General features: G+C 38.9%; 1 protein-coding gene and 1 long non-coding RNA gene across 2 annotated transcripts in view; one reads left to right on the forward strand and one right to left on the reverse strand.

Moving 5' to 3' along the window:
• LOC136885485 (uncharacterized) overlaps nt 1–26,137 on the forward strand; it is an 82,694-nt gene that overhangs the window by 50,742 nt on the left and 5,815 nt on the right. Inside the window, exon 2 of the long non-coding RNA XR_010861538.2 lies at nt 2,547–2,675. This is a non-coding gene — a long non-coding RNA (uncharacterized lncRNA). The remainder of the gene's footprint in view (nt 1–2,546; nt 2,676–26,137) is intronic.
• Nucleotides 9,547–26,137, reverse strand: part of LOC136885484 (protein takeout) — a 55,282-nt gene continuing 38,691 nt past the window's right edge. The window contains exons 4-6 of the mRNA XM_067158064.2: nt 18,273–18,406; nt 14,704–14,853; nt 9,547–9,765 (exon numbers count right to left, since the gene is read on the reverse strand). Coding sequence (XP_067014165.2) covers nt 9,611–9,765; nt 14,704–14,853; nt 18,273–18,406 — 439 coding nt within the window. The 3' untranslated portion in view covers nt 9,547–9,610. The remainder of the gene's footprint in view (nt 9,766–14,703; nt 14,854–18,272; nt 18,407–26,137) is intronic.

The raw sequence follows: 26,137 nt of genomic DNA on the forward strand, positions 1-26,137 counted from the left end.
GTGGAGCAATCTAATGGGGACATTTGGAACTGTTTCTCGGTAGGGGACTTGCTAGTCTCGTGCAACTCCCTGACTGAGAGCGATACTGACGAACGTCCTACCTGATGCTATGCAGACTTAGGCTCGTCCCTGCTGAGGTACATTGCACCACGCTGTTGGCTAGGGAGTTGCCGTAGGAAAGCCAACCCCCTGTGTTTGATTCAAAGCCAGCAGCAATTGTTTGTCCGTTACGAAGCATTAGTACAGCGAACAACCGAAGATGGTTGATTTTAACATGTTTTCAAATACATGTTAGGTTTAGTAAACTAAAACATTAAAAGAAAAGACTACAAATGAAGTGCAAAATTATTGGGAGTTGTGCAACAGTACCATGCACCGCCCCTGGCTTGCAGTTGATTAAGCATGAACGAAGGCAGGACTTGACATGTTTATCACTTTAGTAGAGTACAACGGTATATTTATACTTCCGTCAAATCAAATACATGTATACAAAGTACAAGATCAAAAGATCAATCAATCAATCAGTCAATCAATCAATCAATCAATCAATCAATCAATCAATCAATCAATCAATCAATCAATCAATCAATCAATCAATCAATCAATCAATCAATCAGTCAATCAATCAATCAATCAATCAATCAATCAATCAATACTGATCTGCATTTAGGGCAGTCACCCAGGTGGCAGATTGCCTATCTGTTGTTTTCCTAGCCTTTTCCTAAATGATTTCAAAGAAATTGGAAATTTATTGAACATCCCTCTTGGTAAGTTATTCCAATCCCTAACTCCCCTTCCTATAAATGAATATTTGCCCCAGTTTGTCCTCTTGAATTCCAACTTTATCTTCATATTGTGATCTTTCCTACTTTTATAAACGCCACTCAAACTTATTCATCTACTAATGTCATTCCATGCCATCTCTCCGCTGACAGCTTGGAACATACCACTTAGTCGAGCAGCTCTTCTTCTTTCTCTCAATTCTTCCCAACCCAAACATTGCAACATTTTTGTAACGCTACTCTTTTGTCAGAAATCACCCAGAACAAATCGAGCTGCTTTTCTTTGGATTTTTTCCAATTCTTGAATCAGGTAATCCTGGTGAGGGTCCCATACACTGGAACCATACTCTAGTTGGGGTCTTACAGAGACTTATATGCCCTCTCCTTTACATCCTTACTACAACCCCTAAACACCCTCATAACCATGTGCAGAGATCTGTACCCTTTATTTACAATCCCATTTATGTGATTACCCCAACAAAGGTCTTTCCTTATATTAACACCTAGATACTTACAATGATCCCCAACAGGAACTTTCGCCCCATCAACGCAGTAATTAAAACTGAGAGGACTTTTTCTATTTGTGAAACTCACAACCTGACTTTTAACCCCGTTTATCAACATACCATTGCCTGCTGTCCATCTCACAACATTATCGAGGTCACGTTGCAGTTGCTCAGAATCTGTAAATTATTTATTACTCTATACAGAATAACATCATCCGCAAAAAAGCCTTACCTCCGATTCCACTCTATGAAATTGTAAGAAAGCTTATCAGTAACACACATAAACTTAACTACATCAGATACAAGCACAATTTATAACCATCTATATCCATTTAACATGTCCACACCTGTCCACACATGTCCACACACATGTCCTAGGTAATGCTGCAATGGTTAAACTCACTAAGATCTGGCAGAACTGGGCAATATCAAAAGATATGAAGATGCACTTGGTGGAATCACTATTGTTCTCAGCCTTTTTGTATGGCTGTGAGACCTGGACCATGAATGCTAGAGACAAAAATCAAATTGATACCTTTAAGATGTGGTGTCGGTGGAGAATGCTGCATGGTGAGTGTTACCTATACTTCCTTAGCCACATATGGAAGAGAAGGGGAGAACTTGGAAAAGACCATTTTGCAAGGCAAATTTGAAGGCAGTAGACCATGAGGAAGAACAGCAAGTAGGTGGTTAGATCAGGCAAAGAAAATCACTGGCCTACCTCTTCAGATCAAGTTAAGGAAAGCTGAAAACCGCTCTGAATGGAGGCACTTCGTGATGACTGCAAGACAGAAATGATAGAGTTATGAGATCACGACACTCAGCGATGAGTAAACCAACTAATGATGATGCTTGCACGACTGTAGGTCATTAATGTCCTTGAGGTCGAACCAGACATGCTCCTGAAGCCTGTGATAACTGCAGGCGGGAAGGCCCATGGAAAATGAATGGTGGTTGGTACGCATGGATGTTGACAGATTGGAAGGAGTACCTTTGGTTGTAGGGCTGTTTTGCTGTCTGTTATGTCAAAGAAAACCCAACGCATCAGCAGTATGTGTGTTTTACTGTGTGTACCTTGACAGAGGGCATACCACACCAGAAAACATGAAAGTTGCTAGGAAATGGCCAGGTGTGGATATGTTAAATGGATATAGATGGTTATAAATTGTGCTTGTATCTGCTGTAGTTAAGTTTAAGTGTGTTACTGATAAGCTTTTTTACAATTTCATTGAGTGAAGCCCAATTTTATGTATTGCAGGTGGGTCAGTATCATCATTCTTCACATCGAAGTCAACCTTGTGACTTAATGAGTGATGGCTGTTTGAACTGCAGATGTTCGATAGACAAGTTTACTACCATCAAAGTGAGATGAAAACCTGTATAACTGGTGAGTTCTTTTTTAAGAGTTATCTGGTTCTGATTAATCTGCTGATGTATAATATTTGGTGTTAAAATGGGAAACCATGAAAATCCATCTGAAGGGTTGCCAACAGTGGTATTCAAACCCACCATCTCCTGAAAGCAAGCTCACAGCTACGCAGCCCTAACCACACAGCCAACTCACTTGGCAATATTATTTTATCATATACCATATTCTGTAGTTATTTCAAGTAGGTACTTGATTTTTTTTTAAAGGGATATAACACATTTTCACCATTGATCTCCCCAAGGTTTCAGGGATTGCCCCTTGATGCAAACATTAATTGAAGAGATTTACTATGCCAGGTTTCAGGTTGGTGGGGGACTGCCTTTAGATGCTCGTTGTATACTAGATCTCTGTTGATTTTATTGCAATCACCACTTTCTTTCCCATGAACATTTCTAGAGACCCTATCTTGTTGAGCAGGGGCCAATGACCTCAGATGTTAAGCCCCTTTAAACAACAAGCATCATCATCATCATCATCATCTGTCCATGTCTCCATTTGTATTATGTGTAAACCTGGGCTGTCTGGGGTTCAGTACCTTGTACTGATTCCATTTTGCCTCTTCTATTAACCTCTTCTCCTCATCTTCTTTGAAAGATTTCTTTGGTTCTTTTGTGATATCCTTGTATTGCCTCCTCTTTCTTTTATAGTTCTGTAAGTTGGCCACAGAATGATTCCATCTCGAACAAAATGTAGAGTGTCTAGTGCTGACTTTCAAGCACTTTTTTTAAAATCATGCTTTTGCTTTCTGTGTTGATGCATAGGTAGGTGCTGTCACCTCCATAATTATTTATTCTAGTTTTGCTATTCCTCTATCAATGTATTCTGTCTTTTGTTAACTCTTTAAAAGATGTAATGTCCATTCTTATTAGAGTTAGATTGATTTTTCTAGATTTTTTTCTAAAATAAGCTGAAGGTCCAAAGTTTTGTCATTTCAGTTCAAAGATATACTTTAATGGCAGATGTTGCCTAACTGCTTCCTCTATTATATTCTAAATCATTACAAATTTTATTGAGATCCATATTGACAGTTTCAGAAAACTTTGATGTATAAGGTCAAACTAATTAATACTTGTATTATTCGTGATGAGTTACAGTTGGTCAGTACATGTTTTGGGTTGTTTCAAGCCATCAGCAGCTGACAAATAATTAATGTTAAGAATAATCATTCACTTATAAGCTAAAAGACATGCATCCAAACATTTGTTCTTACTGTTACCTCACATTGACAGTAACTAACTTAGTGTGTTGGGGAGCTGTTCAGGAGGTGGCATGGTAAGAGTGGGAGGGGCTATGCTGTGGTAGGGGAAATGTATAGGAAGGGAGTTTGTGTCATCATTAGTAGCTTTGTTGTGTTTATTTTTGTACATCAAGCAGGCTGAGTGGACCTCGAACTAGTTCTTAGACCCAGGTAAATATCCCTGATCTATGTTTAAGTGCGCTCATGCATACTCATATGCATGTCTGGGCACTTTCTCTTGACCTAAATGATATATTCTTTTGTCCACATATCTGGTTCCCATGGTTATATCCTATATTCACATAGATATCATATTCTTTCAGCAGGCCTCATGGAGTAAGGGTAGCATGTGGCATGTGTGCCTCTCACCTGCAGACCCTTGGTTTGATTCCCAGCCAGGTCAAGGATTTTTACCTGGATCTGAGGGCTGGTTCATGGTCCACTCAGCCTACATGATTACAATTGAGGATCTATCTGAGGGTGGCCTCAGTCTAGAACGCCAAAAAAAACAGCAGAGCGGATTTGTCGTGTTGACCACACGACTCTTCATATTCTGCAGGCCTTTTGACTGAGCAGCGGCCGCTTGGCAGGCTTAGGCCCATTAAGGCTGTTGGATCATATTTCTCCTTAGTTTTGAAATGTAAAAGGGATACAAGCCTCTGTTCAAAGAGTTCTTCAACTTCGTCCCTGGCTGTCGTACTCATGTTTCATAAGTGCACAGTTCTCAGTATGTTGTGTGATGACTTTACTTGCCTGTCGCTGCCTTTCACCACATCGATCTCTTGTAAATCGCCGCTTTGCGCCACGACCTGCATCACTCCACACTCTCACGCTATGAACTTCCAACTGAACTCACAGCCTACTAACCTTGGCTCCTCTGACTTTATCAAGTACAACACTACAAGATTCTAGAATGTTCATATTTTGTATTCCCCTCATTTCCGCCTTGCTCCGAGTAGGTACTATAAACTGACCATCCTCTCACACAAACATTGAGTTTGTGTTCGGCTATGGTAACTCGAGCTTAGAGTTTTAAACAGGGAGCTGGTTCTCATCATTATCATCATCATCATCAGACCTCAAATTTTAGACAAGAACCTACTGTATTTTGGTCCTTAAGAGAAAATTGTATTTACATGTTTTGTGTATTATAAGGTTAAAACCAGTGGTCCTATAGTGCTTAAACATGCCTAAGTTGATGTTAGAACCTAACTTTGCCTATAATTCCTATTTTTTAATTCCTAAACTGATTAAAAATGCTTTTAATTTATTCTGAGAAACTAAAAATATTTGCCGATTCATTTTAAGCGTCTTGAACAGTGGGTATATTCTTGAAGTACTTTTCAAGCAAAACCTTAAAAGCGGGAGGCTATAAACTTCAGGACCTCTCACAGAAAATGCCCATAGTTTGTGTTACGAGTGTTCATTGGCCTGCTGAAAACAAGAAAGCATCAGCTTCCAAGTCGTCTTTAATTAATTAAATTGTTGCAAGAGTTTCCCCACCTCACATCAAAAGGTTAAACTATATTGTGATGTTTATAGCAAACAGATGAGTGAAATTTGTTTTACATTTACCCCAAAAAATGTATTATCAATTTTGCAAAATAAAAATGGTATTTTAATTGAAAAAAGAACATCTATTAAAATACATAAAATTGAAGCTCCCTAAATTATGTTTTTAGAACCTATTTTTTTCACATTTGAGAGACTATTTTGGACACCTTAAATCAATTTCTTAACACCTAAGAATCCATGGTCTAATAATCATCTGTTTCCAGGATAAGGGGATGGAAAGAGAACATTAATACTTCACAGTGAGGGACTTCCAGTTAAACTTCTTGTGGAATCTTGCTTAACTATGGAACTTATACATCTGAGTGAAACAATTCAAGAGAGCACTTGTGGTGTAAGAAAGGTGCAGAAGTTGTGTAATCCCTTTCTTTTAAATTCATTTTGGCAGACTTCACTCATATCTCAAAGACATAAATTTCCCCTTGCAAGCCAAGCAAAGCTGTGTAAGACGTTCTTCAAAAAAAAAAGGAATTCACTTGCAGGTGTTTAAACTTTACTTTGCATGTCATCATTTACTTTCTATAATAGATCTTGGCCCTACAAAGGCTAATTATATCAATGAGAAATGTCTCGGTTGAAGGGAAAATTACTGGAACTAATGCACAACATCTCATTTGTAAAGTGATTTTGGGTGCTATGAAGTGTTCCTTACTGAATTTAAATTCACTTCGGACTATTGTGTGCTAATCTTCTCACAGCTTTCTAAGAGAACATGTTCAGGGTTTTGCGTAGAGATATGTATAGGTTGAAGTACTGACTTTTAGCTGTAAAGATTTTCTCCCTAAGAAAAAAAAATTAAATCATTACTCTTATAGCTTGAACCTCCATGGCTCAGGTGGCAGCACACTGGCCTCTCACCACTGGGTTCTGTGGTTCATATTCCGTGTAATGTGAGATTTATGCTGGACAAAGCGGAGGCCGGACAGTTTCTTCTTCCGGGTACTCCGGTTTTCCCTGTCGTTTTTCAATCCAGGAACACTCTCCAATATCATTTTGTTTCATCTGTCAGTCATTAATCAATGCTTCGGCAGCCGGCACAATTCTCATCAACGCAACTAGACGGGTGTTTCATTCATTCCATTCCAAAGACTGTCGAATGTCTGGAAACAGGCTGTGGATTTTCATTAGTTTTATAGCTTACTCTTACTTATTAAAGATTATTCTGATCTGCATCACAAAGTTAGGATTTCTTTGAATGTTAGTATTTGATGTAAAAAACATCCACAGTTCTATCCCTTCAGGCAAGCAGCTCAATGTTGAAAACATCCTAGGGATGTGAGCTACAAATTTAGGAAAATAAAATTTAGAAATAATAATAATGGCCTTGACTTCAGTCTGCCATTGTACGAGTTTGTAACTGAACTTCATCGCGCAATTGTATGAAGTCCTAAAAATAGGGAAATTGTAAGGTGAAGTTCTAAAATATTATGCTTGTACGTGTATTGCTTCATTTATTTGTCATTTTACTTTGTCGTGTGTTGTTCGACCATATAAATATAAGGTTCTTTAGTTTTGAGAAAAATACTTTGATATTTTATATCAATATTATATGAGATTAGATAAAATTGAAGAATATAGTTTAGAGACAAGAGTCGGGTCGTAACTAATGGCAACTCCTTTTTTTCTCATGAACAGGAGACAGCACGGAAAATCTAAGATATGCATTTGGAAATATAGGGCATGTACTTATGCATAGTGCCTGAAGACAAATTCTGACTTTAGGTATTCTCGTAGGAAAGTGACAGAACACAGGCCATTGGTAAAAATTGTTTTATTATGATATAGACAGCAAATACACAAGACTACGTACAAAGGACAGGTCTCCACTGCTTACAGACCTTTAGAGGCATGATTTTTTCTCATTAATTTTTGAACGATTTCGCGAGGAGGATACTAATTTTCATGTTATTTCGCAAAATAGATATTGGCGTATCGCTTTAATTTCGCTTTAATGAAATTCTAAAATTATTCATTAAAGGTTTCATTACAATCACTAATCGTTGATTGTGGAGGTTCAATTGATAGACTGTACATACCTGGTACATACTTTTGAAGCCCTTTCCGGAGTGCAAGGTCGTCTACCTTCCCCAGCGGGATGTTGGCTTTGAGTAGCATCACTGTTATTTTGTGATTATTTCGTGAATAAATTCTATTTTTTCATTCTTAGCTTTATTTTGCATATCTAATGAGAGTTCTATTGTTGCCTGCCGTTTCACTGTTGGAATGCTAAATTTACGTCCTGAATGTTCCTTATTTTTAAAACAATGTTTTGAGACAGCATCTTTTTTCTCCTGCTTGATACGAACATTACAAAATTTACACATTAAAATATTGCTTTCCGAAATGTATAAACCTTCACTCGCAAACTGTTCAGCTCTGCAGTGCACCATAACACTTGTCGAGTGACCCATCTTCGCTATTGTCTGTGATCACTTTCTTAATTTTACCTGACCACGAAACCGAAATACACCAGTCAATTGTGATGCTTGTAGACGTCATTAGGGTTTCCAGGATTGCACAATGCCGTGAGGAGACAGGCCGGGTTGGGATTACCAGCCACCACAAGAACAACATTCCAAACATTTCGTTTGGCAAGAAGCCTGGAGCCAATCCATTTCTTTGATGCCATGTCTTAAAGAGATTTTCCAGAACATTAATGATAACATATTTCTTTCCTGTTGATGAATCTCTTCCTTTTCTTTTCATACATAATCTTGGAACAAAATGTCAGTTTCGTTATTCACTACAGAGTTCGCTGTAATATCGCGCGAAATAATTGAATTTTGCTTTAAAATGGCCTTGTCGCTTTAATTCGCGAACATAATATCCATATTTTCTTAACCAGAAACATATGATTCGTAAAGATATCACAAAATCGCTTCAAAATATTTTTTGTCGCGTTTATCGTTAATGCGAAAAAATCATGCCTCTACAGACCTTCGAAATAATCTACTCCGTACATCTTTGTCCATGGATACCCTGTTTGAACGTCTTCACCTACCTTGCCACTGTTCTATAGGGCATGGCATGCACACCTAATGCTTCCCGCAGCTCTGCATGGCATTGGCATGCATTTCTGTCGTGGAGATGCAGATGTGTGTTACATAGCTTACATTAGAACATCTTCATTATTTTAGTAGCCATTTTTGTCATAAATGCCTATTTTAATTCCTTTGCTGCCTTTTTCCTAAATGTTAAGTGCTTATTTGCCTACCTATTTTAACAAAAATAAATGCCTGAACTTCCGGACTCTAGTTATTAATATCACTGTCGTAGCAATATCATTCAGTCGTCATGGGATGAAGTGACAGTGTTGGTGTTTCTTGTGATTTTTTTGTAACCTCCAAGACCACGAAGATTCTGACTCCATATCAGTCAGAAAGACAAGGAAGATAGCCATCGAAATGAGCAGAGAAACTCTAAGAAGGAGGGGGATAAGGAACCATAAAAAATGTTGGAGTTTGAAAGGACTCGAATGCCCTGAAAGGAAATAAAATACAATGGCTTGCAATCTCGTAAACCGTAAAACTTAACAGCAGTAACCTTATATTGACTGTTGTTTGTTTTGATGTGCTGGATCCTTTTCGCTGCTATTCTTCTTCACTACGTGACATTATTGCTTCTGTTATAAAAACTCGCCAATTAATAATGGGTGCACAATGTCTAGTTTACAGAGTGAGTCTCGTAGCTGTGAGCTTGCACATTTGGGAGATCGTAGATTCGATGGTTTCCCTCTTCAATACAAGGCAACTGCTGGGACTGTTCCTTAAGGCTATGGAATCTTTCTTTCCAGTTCAATCCCATCATTGCCATAAGAATGTCTCACAACTATAGAAACATAGCAATAACAAGACCTAGAAAAAATAAATGCCTGAACTTCCAGACTCTACTCATGATCTAAGGGTTCAATAAACAAATTGCACACTGGACTAAATTTTTACTGTTTCAAAATAATGTGCTCAGATGGTGGAAACTGGACATTGACAGGTTGTATTCTGATGGTATAATACAAGAAAAGACGTGTTTACAACAATAATTATAATTTTTTATTATTTGAAATGAAATCTAATTACTAAGTACATATTTATTCCGCAGGGAAGAGTTCATCGTAAGTAAATTGTTCAGTAATCTTGTTGGATGTTTCGAGTAAGAACTTCGCTATAACTCCTTCAGCGATTGGCTTCACGGCAGCAATAAACTCTTCAGAATTCTCGTTGAGAGCAGTGTTCGTGGCATCACCTAGAGAAAAAAGAAAGAATCAATAAATAGCAAGAACCATTAAAGAAAGTCAGTACTGAATATTTGGTTTTATCAATAATGTTTGTCAGCAGGTGCACCATGTCACTGACTAGGAACAAAAATTAAGGGTATAAACATAGAACGTCTAGCATTTGCTGATGATATGGCACTAATTGTTAAGGAGATCACTGATGTACAGAAACAGATTGTTATACTGGAAGAGCAAGCAGCAAAGGACATAAAATCTCATATGAAAATACCCATGCTCTCCAGGCAAGCACCTCAATGTTGAAATCATCCTAGGGACATGAGCTACAAATTTTAGGTAAATAAAATATAGGGTCTTTCATAAAGAATGAACTGATTTCATCAAGCTATATTTTCCCAACCGTCAGTAGTACAAGATTAAACCTAAGACACATGTGTTTGACTAATGTTCAAGTTTAGTCCTACAAGTGTTCAATATGACCACCACCTGCGGTACAGACCACAACAAGGCGATAGGACAATTCCTCCCAAACACGTTGCAGTATATCACCATCCACTGAGTTGATCACACATGTTATCCACTCTTGAAGGTCATCCAGTGTAGTGGGTAGTGGCAGAACATAAACTTTGTTCTTGATACATCCCCACAGGAAGAAGTTGCAAGGAGTGAGGTCTGGGGATCTGGGAGGCCATGCCAGTAGAGCACGATCCGTAGCACTGTGTCGATTAATCCACCATTGAGGCACTGTTTCATTTAGAAATGCTCGCACTGGTAAGCTCCAATGGTGCGAGGCTCCATCTTGTTGGAAAATGAAGTCGCATGAGTGTGTTTGCAGCAAAGGGAAGAGCCAGGTCTGTAACATTGCGAGATAGCTTTTCCCTTTACACAAACACCCTATTTCCTGGAACTGTTGGAACCACCATTGGATGTTCTTGGGAGAGGGCCTGTACGTGACGTCATTAAATCTCCTACGGAACTCGTGTGGCACCGTGACCACAGACCCGGTCTGTTCGAACGCAACAACACAGAACACTTTGTGCTGAAGTGTTGCCATTGTTAGACTCATGCAGCAATTGAGTGAGCTCACTGCAGTGCAGGTTGAATGGAGTCAGGGGAGGGGGGGAGGGGAGGAAGGCACGGAGCACTCTACTGACTACTAATAGAAATGCGAGGCCACGCCCTTTGTAACAATATGCAACTCATTCCGCTGCGTGGCTTGTGTACGGCGCAATAAGCCTTCAAAATCAGTTCATTCTTTATGAAAGACCCTGTATAATAAAGTATGAGTATATATTCTTTATTTATTCTTAGAAATTACAATAGTTTTCTTAATCATTATTTGGTCAATTAGATTAGCAGTTTGGCCTTTTCTACCACTATGACCGCTAATGTGAGTCAATGCAGAGTTTAACTTAAGCTCTTATAACTACATTTAGTGTAGATATTTTTAAAAAATGCCTGAGGTTATTGAACCGAGGAACACATTACAGAAAGAATTATGTAAATAAGTTAATTTGGCTAGGATCTGAATCAAACAAAAACAAGTAAAGAAACAAGCAATTTTAGGTTGTTTTACCGGAACTGCAATGAGGGTGGAAGTGATTTTTGCTTTTTTAGTTTGATAGAGTTATCCAAGTCTCACAATTTGAAACCTTTGTGGGCCCTTTAGCCCTGCAACTTTTGGTACAATGGAGGAAATTGCTTAATTTTATGTTTTTCATAGTTTGTTTTCAACATTAAAACTAAATTTATGGCAAATATCAAAAGTACTCCACCTGAACTTAGGTGAATAGATCACTGAAAATGGCAATGAAAATAAATCAGTACCTTCAAGAATTCAGAAAATGGAAATTGCTTTTCAACACACAAAAATTGCTTGTTCTGGAACAGTAAAATTGGTCATTACTTAACAGTGATCAAATTTGAATCTTTCTGTGGCTGCTTCAGTGCGTGCTGAACCTCCTGATGAAGCGAGGAAACAGAAACAAGCTCATTGGCACTGAGAAGAGATGGATGTACAAGAACTGGGATTGATTAAGAGATTGTCCTTGTGCTTTTGTGTTTCCATGTTTATCCTTGTCTCCTATTTCTGTTGCTTCCTCTTCACACACTGACCTGCCATTGTGTCTGTTCTATTACGTATGTTCCTTTCTTTTTTTTCCCCCACCCTTCTCTCTCCCTGACAATATTGTTTTCATTGCATAAACTTGTCAATGATGGTGAATTGGTGATATTATGAATAAGTGGGACAAATTATGAATGCAGAAGTCGCCTTATAGTCGGAATGTTGAAAGGTACGTTCTGACAGTTCTTGCAGGGAGGTACTGCCTACCTGAGTGGGGAGAAGGGAGTAGGGCCTATGGTTGCTATAGAGATAAGTCTGCTGGCCAGCTTGTGTTGCTTAGTTACCAAACTTCTCACTCCAGAGTTACATACAACAGAACACAGTGATTTGAATGAACGAACAAGTGAGCCGGAAGCGAATGGGAGGAGAAAGGAATGTGGCAACACCGTGCAATCCTCCTCCCTCCAGCCCTGTCTGTCAAAATGCTTCTTTTAATATTACGGGTATACTAACTTTGAGAAAGTTTTCCGTCCTTAACTTGCAGTTGATCAGCTCATTTAACATTTATCTCTGATGAAGCATGTTGTATTTATTTCCTCATAGGATCCCACTCTTTTAAATTATTTTAACCCTCCATTAGTGACGTGAACTTTACTCTCAACTTCAGCAACTTTGGTCCAGTAGATCAGGCTTAAAGAATTTCATACTTTTCATTATTTTAAAGTATATTTTTAAGGAAGGGTATAATACATACATATTTTATTATCTTAACATTTATTTAAAATACACTTAAGTAATCTATAAGCAATAATAAGGAGAAATTATAGCTGAGTTATGTAAACTGAAATTAGCAATATATCCAATGATAAACTCTGCTGAAAAGAAAAGAAACAATCATGATTGACATGTAAAGTTTGTAAATTTGCATCAGTACACAATTAACCTTCAAGACAGTCATGGCATACAACATTTGCGTGTTCAAGGCACAAATACTTAAGACACTTCTTACAGAAATACTTTGTCTTCTGGTTCTGCTTAGACGTGCAGACCCTGCACTTTCTCACTTCCTTTAATGGTTCTAATCTAGATGATGTAAATTTCCTTTAGCCTCTCTGTGGTTATTCTGGGAATATTGGAAAAAGAATCTCTTCGGATGGCATGGTTCTTCATTAGGTCAATAGCTAAACCAGACAATTTTGGCAGATGGGCAGATACGACTAAATATCCGGCTCCAGAATATAATGAGCTAATGAGTACACATAAATCCACAAAAATCTAGATCATACCCTTCATTTGCATGCAACCATAAAATGAGATTGATGGCTTCGGTCTATTGGACCGTGTACACTCTTTTTTTTTTTTTTTTTTTTTTTCTATTTGTTTTACGTCGCACCAACACAGAAAGGTCTTATGGCGACGATGGAATAGGAAAGACCTAGGGATGGGAAGGAACCGGCCATGGCCTTAATTAAGGTACAGCCCCAGCATTTGCCTGGTGTGAAAATGGGAAACCACGGAAAACCATCTTCAGGGCTGCCGACAGTGGGGTTCGAACCCACTATCTCCCGATTACTGGATACTGACCGCACTTAAGCGACTGCAGCTATCGAGCTCGGTGTGAACACTCCTAGTGACCCCGGTGTGTGAGACAGAAAAGACTTCCACTGACCTGTACGGTTATCGTTCGAACTTGTGCAGTGGTGAGTATTCTCAAGAATGAAATTGATGAAGGTAACCTGATGCGCAGCTAGCTCACTCCGACGGGCAAAGAAGGAGGCGCAATCATTTATGACATCGATCTGTGTCACCGTGCGTCACTAACAGAGAGTTAAGACAAATTGTCGTGCAGGGTCTTACATGCACAATGTTTGCCCAACCCTTGTCCCATTTCTCTAACAAGAGGGTGCAAACAGGGCAATACCTTCCAACAGTGTGTAAGAAACCTTGTCTGGAATAAGGAAATACTAAGGAAGTGTAAAGAGAAAATGTACAAAATGTTTGATGCACCCTTATTGACTTATGTGGCTGAGAACTGGACATTAACAAGTAGGGAGGAGAGTAGAATTCAAGGCAGAAAATTGAAATACCTAAGAAGTATGACAGGAAAGACAGAATGAGAAATGAATATGTGAGAAATGAGGTCAGAATGGAGAACCTAAATGAGACAACTGATAGCACTAAACTAAGAACAAGAGGAGAACAAGAAGAAGAAGAAGACTGGACTGGTTCAAAATGATGGAAGAGGAATGGTGGAAGGAGAGAGGAGGGTGGAGAAGTGCCATAAATGCCCTGACCTGGCGGAACCTGGGTAAGGGGAAAGGAGGATGATGAGAGTCATATGACATGGAGTGTCGAATGGACTACCTTTACATACAATTTACAAAATATTCGTTTAATGTTAACCTAGTCAATACTTACAATACCACATTTTGTGGTTAAATAATTATAAAAAATAGAAAGATCGTGAACTTGTTTCGCCCTTCTTAATGGGCATCATCAGCACAATGGATAACCTTAAAACAAATAATTACAATTAAGACTGTTAAGGTTAATAATTACAATTAAGACTGTTTAAGGTTATCCATTGTGCTGATGATGCCCATTAAAAAGGGCAAAACATGTTCACGATGTTTCTATTTTTTATAATTGTTTAACCACAAAATGTGGTATTGTAAGTATTGACTAGGTTAACATTAAACGGATATTTTGTAAATTGTATGTAATCACTGTAATCACTGTCATCAATACAGACCAAAAATGAGGTTAATGACTTGTAATGGACTACCTTTGCCGTGTTTGAACCCGTTATCTTCGGATCCGAAGGTCAACGCTCTACACTTACCTGTAATCAAATACACACTATTCTTTGTTAAAGACAACTTACTGAGAGTCTTGTCCCCATTGAAGAGGTTGTCCAGATGTATCCTAGTCTTCCCCAAGGTAAGACCAATCTCTATGTTGTAGAAGTGAAGGTAGGTCTCGCCCTTCTTCTTCACAAGCTGGGCCTTTAGCAGTACGTCACCGGAGCATTGAGCTGGAACATAAAGTCAGACTTTCAGAGAGCTGGCCAATTATTTGTGACAGGAAGGAGACAAGTCAAAGAAGACCATAAGAATACTTTGGTCGCTTGCTGTCCCATAGCCAGATCAATTTTGTCCTACCTAGCTAAAGAAACCAAAAACTTCCCATACAGTTTGGATTGCAAACAGGGCAAAGTTTACTGTTTAAAATAAATAAATAAATTTAAAAAAATTTTTTTTAAATAAATAAATATGTGATCTGGATTAAAGCCACTTATATATATTTAGCAAAGCCAACCTTTCTGCCAAATTGCATTGGCCTTAATCAGGGCATGTGAATGTTTCCCTCGGACAGTGAGCACAGAAATTCTTCGAAGGAACGTGGAAGTCATGATCATTCCATCCACGGTCCCTGACTAACTGGACTCAGGGATCATCACTCTGTGCTGCAGTGGTTGGGAGGGGATTTACTGATTCACCGCCCTCCGTCGACAGTTTCTTTAGTGCGTCGCACTGTGCCATGGTGGTGTTATGCATGTATTTCTGGAGTACAGGTCTCCATGTATTTGATCATTTGAAGCTGTCTTCCTTGTTGATGTTATTTGGGCACAGCTCTGTCTCTATGGCTTCCCTTACAAGTCAAGCATAGAAGTCTTTTGCAGGTGCGATGTATACAAAATGGAGGTATACCCTTGAAACTAGATTTATCACACTCATCCTCTTGATTTGGGAAACTCGAGAAGTACCTGGCGACTTGAAGAATGCTACAATCATTACTATCTTCAAGGCGATCATAGTGTATGTGGCAACTACCGTGGTATATTGCTTTTGTCAATTGCAGGTAAAATTCTCGCAAGAATTCTATTAAACTGGCTCAGAGTTTCTCAGAGAGGATTTTGCCTGAGTCTCAATGTGCTTTATGAACCTCCAGAGGCACAACAGATATGATGATCTTCTGTGCCGGACAACTCCAGGAAAAATGCAGAGAACAACAGCAACCTCTGTATTTAGTTTTCTGTGATCTGGGAAAAGCCTTTGATCCAGTACCAAGATCTGCTATGTGGAAAGTATTGAGACATTTTGGATGTCCTGAACGTTATGTGGAATTGATTCAAGCTCTTCATGATGGCATGTCTGGACAGGTTCTTCATGGTAAGTCAGTATCGGATTCGTTCCCAATCATAAATGGATTAAACAAGGCTGGGTGTTAGCTCCTACACTCTTTGCACTGTATATGGCTGTCATGCTGCATGAATCATCTGCAAACAACTTAGGCACAGAGATTAAATTTCGTTTTGATGGAAGCCTTTTCAATCTGGCAAGACTTCGCTCACAAAGACGTACTCTGGTTACCCGGGTGACAGAACTGCAGTATGCCGATGACACTGCATCTCCTGCTCTAACACCTGCAGAACTACAACAGTCAGTCAACTGCTTTAAAGCTGCATGGTCTTGCCATTAATGCAAAAAAAAACAAACTATGGTACTTGCACAATCTGCCCCAGGATTAACTCTTCCTGAGTTCAGTATCTCCATTTTAGACACAATATTGGAACAAGTTGATCACTTTTCATATCTTGGAAGCATCTTGTCTAAACTGTGTACCTGCGAACAAGACGTTGATAAAAGAATTGGGGCTGCTCATGCAGCATTTGGAAGGTTAATGCACAGAGTCTTCATGAATAACGACCTAAAACTTCATACCAATCTCATGGTGTACAAAGCTGTTGTTATTTCCACGCTGCTGTACGGCTGTGAAACTTGGACACTCTATCGCCGTGATATCAAGAAACTTGAGCGCTTCCACCAACAGAAAATGAGATTTGCCTTGAATATTAAGTGGGGGGTGGATTACAGTGACGAACACGGCAGTTCTCGACAAAGCGCAGCTAAATAGCATTGAGGAATCAACCGAGATGGTCAGACCATGTTCACCGCATGGGTGATACCAGGCTTCTCCGCCAAATTCGTTATGGTGAACTTTATCCGGCAGTAGACCTCATGGAGCCCCTCTTAAGTGTTTTAAGGACCAGCTGAAACACATCATGAAGACAACTGGTACAGATATACAGACATGGGAAGAATGTGCTGTGGACCGCTCACTGTGGTGGAACACTACATCCACCGCTGTCAATTTGTTTGAAAGAGAATGCCGCAGACATCAAAAGACCAAGTGACAAGCAAGAAAACCCCATCAATTACAACCCCACTCTCCTCCATCCATTCACTGTGATTTGTGTGAGCGTATGTTTAATGCCAGGATTGGTCTGTTTAGTCATCGTAAACAAATCCATAAACTGAATTGAACTCGTCAATGTATGCAGGAAGAAGTTATATATACTCGGATCGAGTTACAACCGACGACTGTAGAAATGGTCATTGCACCTGTAAAAGACTTCTATGGTTGACTTGTAAGGGAAACCATAGAGATAGAGCTGCATCCAAATAACATCAACAGGGAAGACGGCTTCAAGTTATCAAATACATGGAGACCTGTATTCCAGAGTCCGGATTTTTAGGCAGTAATAGATTAGAATGCAAACAAGTAGGCTATAGTCTACCCTACACAACAGTTATTTGTCTTGCATAAACTTTAGGGCTACAGGCCATAAGAACCCCTAGACAGTAGCGGCAATTAAGGGGGGCAGTTGCCCCCCGCCGCCGCACTTTGTGGAGAAAATATTACATTTTAATTCCATTTTAGCTGAAACTATGAATTATTACACAAAGCAATTTGTGCAAGCCCTGTTATTTTATCCGCTAATTCTTTCCTTTACTTTCTTTAATTATTAACAAAATTATTAGTGGAAATACACAAAAAATATCGTTCAGAGGTATATTTTTTTGGCAAGGTCATGATGATTCACCCGCTTGCTGAGCGCATTTGTCAGTCTGCATGTCTCTTTAGTGTCTGTTGGTTTGTTAGTGTGTAGTCAAATACTAAATTATTTTAATTGTATAATCATGCTGTACTTTTATTTAATTGTAATAAATGTCTAATATTGTTTGTTCGTTTGGTGAAAGTTTTATTGTATAGTGTTGAATGTAAATCTCACAAAACTATTACTACTGCACTTAAGTTGGTAAACTGTCAGCCTTTACCTCCCTGTTGAAATTCGCTCAGAGAGCATCAAAAAGCTTACCATTTTGTAGCCTTTTTTTCTTTTTTGCCCCCGCACTTTTAATTCCCAATCGCCTCTACTGCCCCTAGAAGTTACTGTTGCTACATAATGTAAGAATGGCCTGGAAGACACTTCCTAATAACCAAATTATTTTGTATTCCAACCTGTTATTGCCCAAAAATCCAGAGTCTAGTGATCACCATACTTAAAGAACGTAACAGTGAAATGACCTTTCCAACTCTGGTTACAGACGCTTGTCTATACGTTTGTTCACTGGTAGAGAACACTGTGAGGGAGGTTCACAAACTCACTTGCATTGGCGGTTAGCGGTCCTCTTCCTTTAAGAGTCAGCAGTAGAATCTGAGCATCTACATCGTAATCGGCGACGAAGTACATCTCTGGGATTGTGATTCCAACGTGGAACTCGTGCTTGTCCAAGTTCACCCTTAAACACACAACAGAAATAGCATCACTTGCAATAGAAGAGGTGTCCAAATAAACATAGACTTACAGAATAAACAGCTACTTCAGGGAAATTGAAAAGAGGTTCCTACATGCATTAGTTTATCAATTAGCATAAACATTCTTGTAAACATATTTCTTGCCTTTTGTTATCTAGATTAACACTGGAACCATACACGGGGTCATTGGGTGCCCCAGCAGGGGCATAACTTTAGGGCCTGGGCCTTTAGCGGACCCCACAGATTCCTCGCCAACATAACAAAAAGTAGAGACAGTTGAAATAGTTTGTGTTACTGTTCGTACGTAGAGGAATAATTGCCACTTGGCTGTATCTGGCAGCAGTTATTATAATAAATTGTGTAGGTACAGCTGTAAACAATATTTGCTTTTGCCATGTCTCATAACACCTCAACAGTCTCCTCATAAAAGGCCTGCACCAAATTATTTAAAAATAATCACAGCAAAAAAAAAATCAATACCAAAATATTATATATTAGTTAGAAAATGATACTTATTTGATGTGTAGTGCATCTGAGATTGTATTATGCAGAAATTTGACTGAACATTTAACTTTTATTTCACATTATTCGACAAATACTATGAAAATGTTTTCGTTCTTCCCCTGAAGGGAGAGGCGGCCCTCTTAGACGGTGATGCCATACCTCAGGCCAGGAGATTTGTTGCGGTGAAGTAGATGCATGGAGAAGGTGAGGGAGTTGGTGGCTGTCCCTATACTAGGAACTGTCCCAGCATTCGCCTTAGTGCAGGAGAATGGAAAATGACGGAAAACCATTCTCAGGACAGCCAACGGTTGGGGCCAGCCCTGTCCCATCTCCCAAATGCAGAAGCGTAGAGCCACGGTAGAGCCGTGTCCACTATAGTTGTGTGGTTTTATGTTTTTCAAGCTTTATTTGAACAGTTTTTGATTAAATTTTGTTTGTATGTTTTTCTGTGTTATAATCGAATAAATTATTTTATCTGATAATTCGGTATCTCTTACAGAGTATAGTTCTGTAGTTACTGGAAAGTGAAACCAGTTTTAAGTACAAACAACTAAGTGGTGTATATCAATCAATACTGATCTGCATTTAGGGCAGTCGCCCAGGTGGCAGATTCCCTATCTGTTGCTTTCCTAGCCTTTTCCTAAATGATTTCAAAGAAATTGGAAATTTATTGAACATCTCCCTTGGTAAGTTAATCCAATCCCTAACTCCCCTTCCTATAAATGAATATTTGCCCCAGTTTGTCCTCTTGAATTCCAACTTTATCTTCATATTGTGATCTTTCCTACTTTTATAAACGCCATTCAAACTTATTCGTCTACTAATGTCATTCCACGCCAACTCTCCGCTGACAGCTCGGAACATACCACTTAGTCGAGCAGCTCTTCTTCTTTCTCTCAATTCTTCCCAACCCAAACATAGCAACATTTTTGTAATGCTACTCTTTTGTCAGATATCACCCAGAACAAATAGTTTGCAATTCAGCAGCTTACCTATTAAACCATGGAGGCAGTCAAATAAAACCTATTAAACATTATTTTTAATAAGCTTACAATAATGAATAATCCCTTTGTTTATAATAATAAATAACAATGTTCTTTTGCTTTACGTCCCACTAGCTACTTTTACTGTTTTCAGAGACACTGAAGTGCCAGATTTTAGTCCCGCAGGAGTTCTTTTACGTGCCAATAAATCTACCAACACAAGGCTGACATACTTGAGCACCTTCAAATACTACCTTACTGAGCCAGGATCAAACCTGCCAAGGGTTATGAATTTCAATGTTTTTGGTTCGTACTGAACTGAGATTACATATAAATTATAAACATAAGAGTTTTCCACCTGTTCAATACATAACGGTAGTTTTATTTCTGCCAAGCTGGGGTCAGAAGGCCAGCGCCTCAACCATCTGAGCCACTCCGCCCGGCCCCTTTGTTTGTATAATTTGTCATGACTATTAAAAACTACTTGCTGTAATTAAATTTATAATAGTTACTCATATGTTTTACTTTTTATTTGAAGGGGCCTGAATTTTATTTCGGCAGGTGGGTCTGTATCACATTTGTTACAGCCATGAGCTCCAGTGAAGTTTTATTTCTCAGTAATTTGATGTTCGCAACCCCTATAGTCTCCTCCTCTTTGACCTTCTTACTCTTTCAGCTTGTGCACTAATTCAAATCAAATCAAAATCACTTTATTTGCAAATGAGATGTCTACCTCGGTGGCAAATGGAACACTAAAATACATTATTATCAAGCACTAAATTTTGAATTAACAAGAGAAGAAGACATTTTATATAATACAGTATTATACAATGTATACTAACAATTTTTCTATTAAACACAATTTCAAATATTGTTTACAAAATTCTACTTATAATATCTTCTCTCATATACAGAATGTGGAATTACTTCAAATAATACTATACAACTACTATAAGATTGAAATTTACATTGCATTTTTCAATATATAGGGTGAACAAAAAAATGCTGCACGTGGAGGTCGGCATGCAGTTCCTCATCGAAATTCACGACAAAACTTTATCTTGCAAAACCTAGTCCCACCAATAGGTTTAATAGAAATGCGAATTAAGAAACGAGGCTCTGGCAACGCTGTAACGGCGTGCAGTGTGGCCAAGCACAGGTCATATGGACTCGGCGCTCTGCCAGAGCTGTCACATTAGCTCAGTGAGATGAGGTAATGTCATAAATGCCCGTTGTGCAGACGCGCCGATGTTCGAGTCATGCTCGCGCCAATTTTATTTTTCAGTTAATGTGTCAAATTGTATCCACTGTACACCCCCACTATGCAATACACTATGTTCTGTCTCACCGTTACAGTTACCTTTATTTAAACATTCAAACATAACATGAACTTCTTACAGACGTAAACGACCACTTTGTTTTGTTCATGGCACAAATAAAGCTAATATGTAGAACATAATAGTGGATACAGTAACGCCGTCTCTATCCAACACAATACAGTACACTAGGTTGGCTGCACTGGATGGCCCATTATGCTACGCACATTAATTCCATAGTGTACGTGTGACGACATTCACTTCACAGCAGATGTTTAAAGCGACCACCTTGCATTTGCAAACACCTCGTCACTTGCTGCAGCATACTTTGCCGGACACTATGCAACACACCTGCATCCACCATTGCCGTCCGGCTCCATGGCTAAATGGTTAGTGTGCTGGCCTTTGGTCACAGGGGTCCCGGGTTTGATTCCTGGCAGGGTCGGGAATTTTAACCTTAATTGGTTAATTTTGCTGGCACAGGGGCTGGGTGTATGTGTCGTCTTCATCAGCATTTCATCCTCATCACGACGCGCAGGTTGCCTACATACGTCAAATGAAAAGATCTGTATCTGGTGAGCCGAACTTGTCCTCAGACACTCCCGGCACTAAAAGCCATACGCTATTTGATTTTTTTCCACCATTGCCGATGCAGCAAGCAAGTGAGCTGTTAGGTCTTGTACATCCATGGGTGGTGTATTATAAACATGTTCCTTTAAGTGTCCCCACAAATAAAAATCTAGTGGATTAAGGTCCGGGGAACGTGGAGACCAGAACATTGGACCTCCACAACCAATCCATTTCCCTGGAAATGTTTTATTCAACCAATTACGCACAGTCATTCCAAAGTGTGGTGGTGCACCATCATGCTGAAACCATAGCTGTCGCCGAACACCAAGTGGAACGTTTTCTAAAGCGTCAGGCAAAGTAATAATAATAATAATAATAATAATAATAATAATAATAATAATAATAATAATAATAATAATAATAATAATAATAATAATAATAATAATAATAATTGTACCAGGAGGTACACCCTAACTACGCACATTTAAAAGAAGCGCCTTAATAAACTCCTCAATCGAACAAATGTGAAACTGCTACTACATGAAGTTGGGACATTAATCAGAAGATGTCACTACTGCATAATTGAGAAGTCTGTCAGTTCTAAGTTTCCTAAACTGATTGGATTTATTTGGTCTGTTTTTGCTGTACTACAGGAAGTTTGGACATTTCTCCATAGATGTCACTACCAAAAACTGTGGTCATGCACTCTGGTGCAAGGGAACAGAAGTTGTTATTGAAAGAAATTTTGTTTTTATGAGTTATCTCAAGTAAATTAACTTTCATTTGTTTTGTATATATTTCAAAGTTTGCAACACTGCTTTCTCATTCCGACAGTTTTGAATCTGGCCAATAAGAATTTTCTGCAATTATTTTTCAGCCTATCACAGGCTTCTTGTTTGTAACATTTGAATTTGCCAATAAAATTGAGAGAGTGTGTCTGGATTAGTCCAGAACCCTCTAGAACCGTCCCCGCGGGTATATAAGCGGAGGCTTTGCTGGCTACCTTGTCCAATTGATCGTTGTCTTTCTGAGTGTGCGTGTTAAGACAGGAGGCGGGGAGCCTCGTTCTTCAGCAGGCAGAACCTCAGCCAGGTAATGGCCACCAATATAATATCTTTCTAGCTGTCTCCGCTAATTTATCCGAGGGGAAGGTTTGAATTTCTAACTATGTAACCAACCTTTTCTAAAATGTAAACTTTCGTTTGGCTAATGTAATATTTCATAAAGTCTTTCACTGTAAATTGGGAATAGAGAGTGCATTACCCTCTCAAGCTCCCCTTCAATTTAATTCAAGGTGACTATGATTTTGTAACTTTTCTCTTTTGGTAAAGTGTTAAAATTTAACCTTCACTCTAGTCACCTCAGTAGGTAGGGATTAGCCTCTGTATCATCGGGCCGAAAGCCCAATTAGGGTTTTATATTAAAATTTCAGGGAGCGCAAGTGTATGCCTCCATTCATTTTGTGTTTCGGGCCATTAATTTAACCTGTTCTTTTCCTACAAAGGCCCGGTAGGTTGGGTACTACATACCCCTGTGTACTAACTTGGTTAAGGGTAAATTGTGGCTAGAGGGACCAGAGATTGTAAGGTTTTTGTAATGTTGCCTTAAATGGGCTGGAAGAAATTTGTTAAAGTTGGAGAGCGTGTAAGCTCTTTTCTAAGTTGGAAGGTCGGTTTTGTAATCCTTAGAGCAAGTGCTTTTATATTGGGATATTCCTGTCCTTGTCTAAACACTGAGATTTTGTAAATTGTGTAAACTGGATCTTGTAGCTCAAAACTTGCAACTCTGGGGCTTGAAGCCCAAAATTGTTAAATTCCCTATTCTGAGGTGCTCAGTTTTAATCCCCAAATTTGTTATTGTTATTTCACTAAGTGAAAGATTGTTGAGTTTGATTTGCTTTAAGAAATATAACCTTCATTTATTTAAAGTAATTCAATTTTGATATCGTAGTTAGACCCATTTAAGCCCACACCGTTTTTCACGGTAACAATAATAATAACTCTGGGCACAAAATGAAAAATGAGGGGAGGATCCTCAGAAGTAATAGAAAAATGTAACTGAAGATAGAAGGAGTGGTTGAAGTGATGTAGAGGGGTACTGTTCTATGGATATTTAATGAGCATAGACAGGAAACAGCTGACAAAACAAATCTTTTGAGCTCTTCAGACAATGGAAAAATAGAGTCAAATGATTTTAGGAAGCGAGGAATGACTTGGCCAAGATTAGAGCAAAAGAAGAGGAAAATATCAGACAGAGATAGATTTAGATAATATGTCAAGGTGCTCAGTGATTTCCAGTTGATGGAGGAGGAGCCAGTAAAGAAAAAAGAAGTTCTACCCAGAAGAACAGAAGAAAGAACTAAGAAGAAGAATGGTAAAAATCAACCACTTTTCCCTTTGACAAAAATCAAATGATCATAAATACACCTCCCTGTCATGGGCATCCATCAACGGCTGCTAATTTTAGATGGCAACCAGCCATAAGACATAGCCTGCATGTTTTTTATGGTTACACTTTTGTCACACATTTAGTTGTGTTATGTTACAAGGAGGAAAGCAACAGGAAACTACCTCACTCCTCATTTCCCTAGTACGCCTCTTCAGTGATGCCTAGGCCATCTATGTCAGCTGATGGCGGAGCTGTTGAGGATCCAACCAGCCTTCGGGCTGAGGACTAAACATACATGTTACAAGAGCAATTCATAAGAACATTAAACAGAGACTGGGAAGACAGGCAACAAAAGCCATCTTGTTTGCAGATGATACAGTGATATGGGGGTGAGGATGAAACGGAAGTGCAAAAACAAGTAGATGTATGGAATCAAGAGATAGAAAAATTTGGGATGAAAGTAAGCACATAGAAAAGTAAAACAATAGTGATGACAAGGGGAAGGAAGGAAGGAAGGAAGGAAGGAAGGAAGGCAGAGGAAAGATAAAACTGAATGGTAAAATTCTGGAAGTGGTCAAAAGTTTCAAGTACTTGGGAAGTGTGATCGCAGAAGATGGGAAGATTACCGAGGAAATCGGAAAAAAAATACAACAAGCAAACAGCTTCTGCCAGAGTGTAAGGGGTATTTTGTGGAACCAAGATGTCCCAAAGAAATGTAAGAAAGTATTATATTCAACCTAATATGATCCCATGCAGCTGGATCGTGGACTACAACAAAACGACAGGAGAGTAGAATACAGGTAGCGGAGATGAAATTCGTAAGAGGTATCGAGGGCAAGACCAGAAAGAATAGAATTAGAAATGAAGAGATAAGGAAAAGGACAGGAATCTTGAAATTTCAAGACAGGATAGAAACAACAAAGCTAAAGTGGTCTGGGCATATGATGAGAATGGGAGAAGAGAGAGTGTCAAGGAAAGCTTTTTCAGAGAAGTTAACAGGGAAGAGACTACGGGGAAGACCCCGAAAGAGGTGGACCGATTCAGTGTGGGAGTGCATAGTGAAGAGAGGAGGAAAACCAGAAGTTGTACTTAAAAAAGGAGAAGAATGGTGGAGAGACAGGCAGCGATGGAGGTTCTTGATTCACAACCCGACTCAGGAAGCTGGAAACGGGAAATGAAGATGATGATGATGATGATGATGATGATGATGATGATGATGATGTTACAAGAGCAAAACAATGGTGATGACAAGAGAAGGTAAAGGAATCATTAGTATCTGGGGAAAAATATTGAGATTGTTGAATGCTTCAAATATTTGGGAAGTGATATAATGCAAGATGCAAGGTTAGGTAAGGTGATCAGCAGAAGGGTACAAGCAGGAAATATGTTCTACCAGAATGTAAGGAACCTGGTATGGAACAGAGAAGTTGCTTTGAAATGTAAAGAGATAATGTACAAGATGGACTTTACCTCCATATTAATGTATGCATCAGAGACTTAAGCTTTGACAACAAGAAATGAGAATAAAATTCAGGCCAGTGAGATGAAGTTCCTGAGGAGTATGGCAGGGCAGACAGAGTAAGAAATCTTGAGGTCAGAAAAAAGATAAGGGTAGAAAAACTGAGTGATTGAGATGGTTTGGATATGTTATGAGGATGGAGGAAGGAAGGGTATCAAGGTTAAGATAGAGGGAAAGAGGTAGGAGGGAGGCCCAGAGCAAGATGGATAGACTCTGTCAAGGACAGCATAAGAAAAAGAAGGCTGGGCTGGAATAAAATTATTTAAGAGGTTTGATGGAAGAAGAGGCAATGGTGGAGAAGTGTCACCACCACCCTGAACTGGCACGAGCTGGTAATTTTTTAAAAATTATTGTACACATATTTTGGATGACTGATAGCCATAAGGCATATTTATGTCAAAAGTGAAGGCAGGGATGGTGAAACATAAAGACTGC

This window comes from Anabrus simplex, chromosome 14, assembly GCF_040414725.1.
Source record: "Anabrus simplex isolate iqAnaSimp1 chromosome 14, ASM4041472v1, whole genome shotgun sequence".
NCBI lineage: Eukaryota > Metazoa > Arthropoda > Insecta > Orthoptera > Tettigoniidae > Anabrus > Anabrus simplex.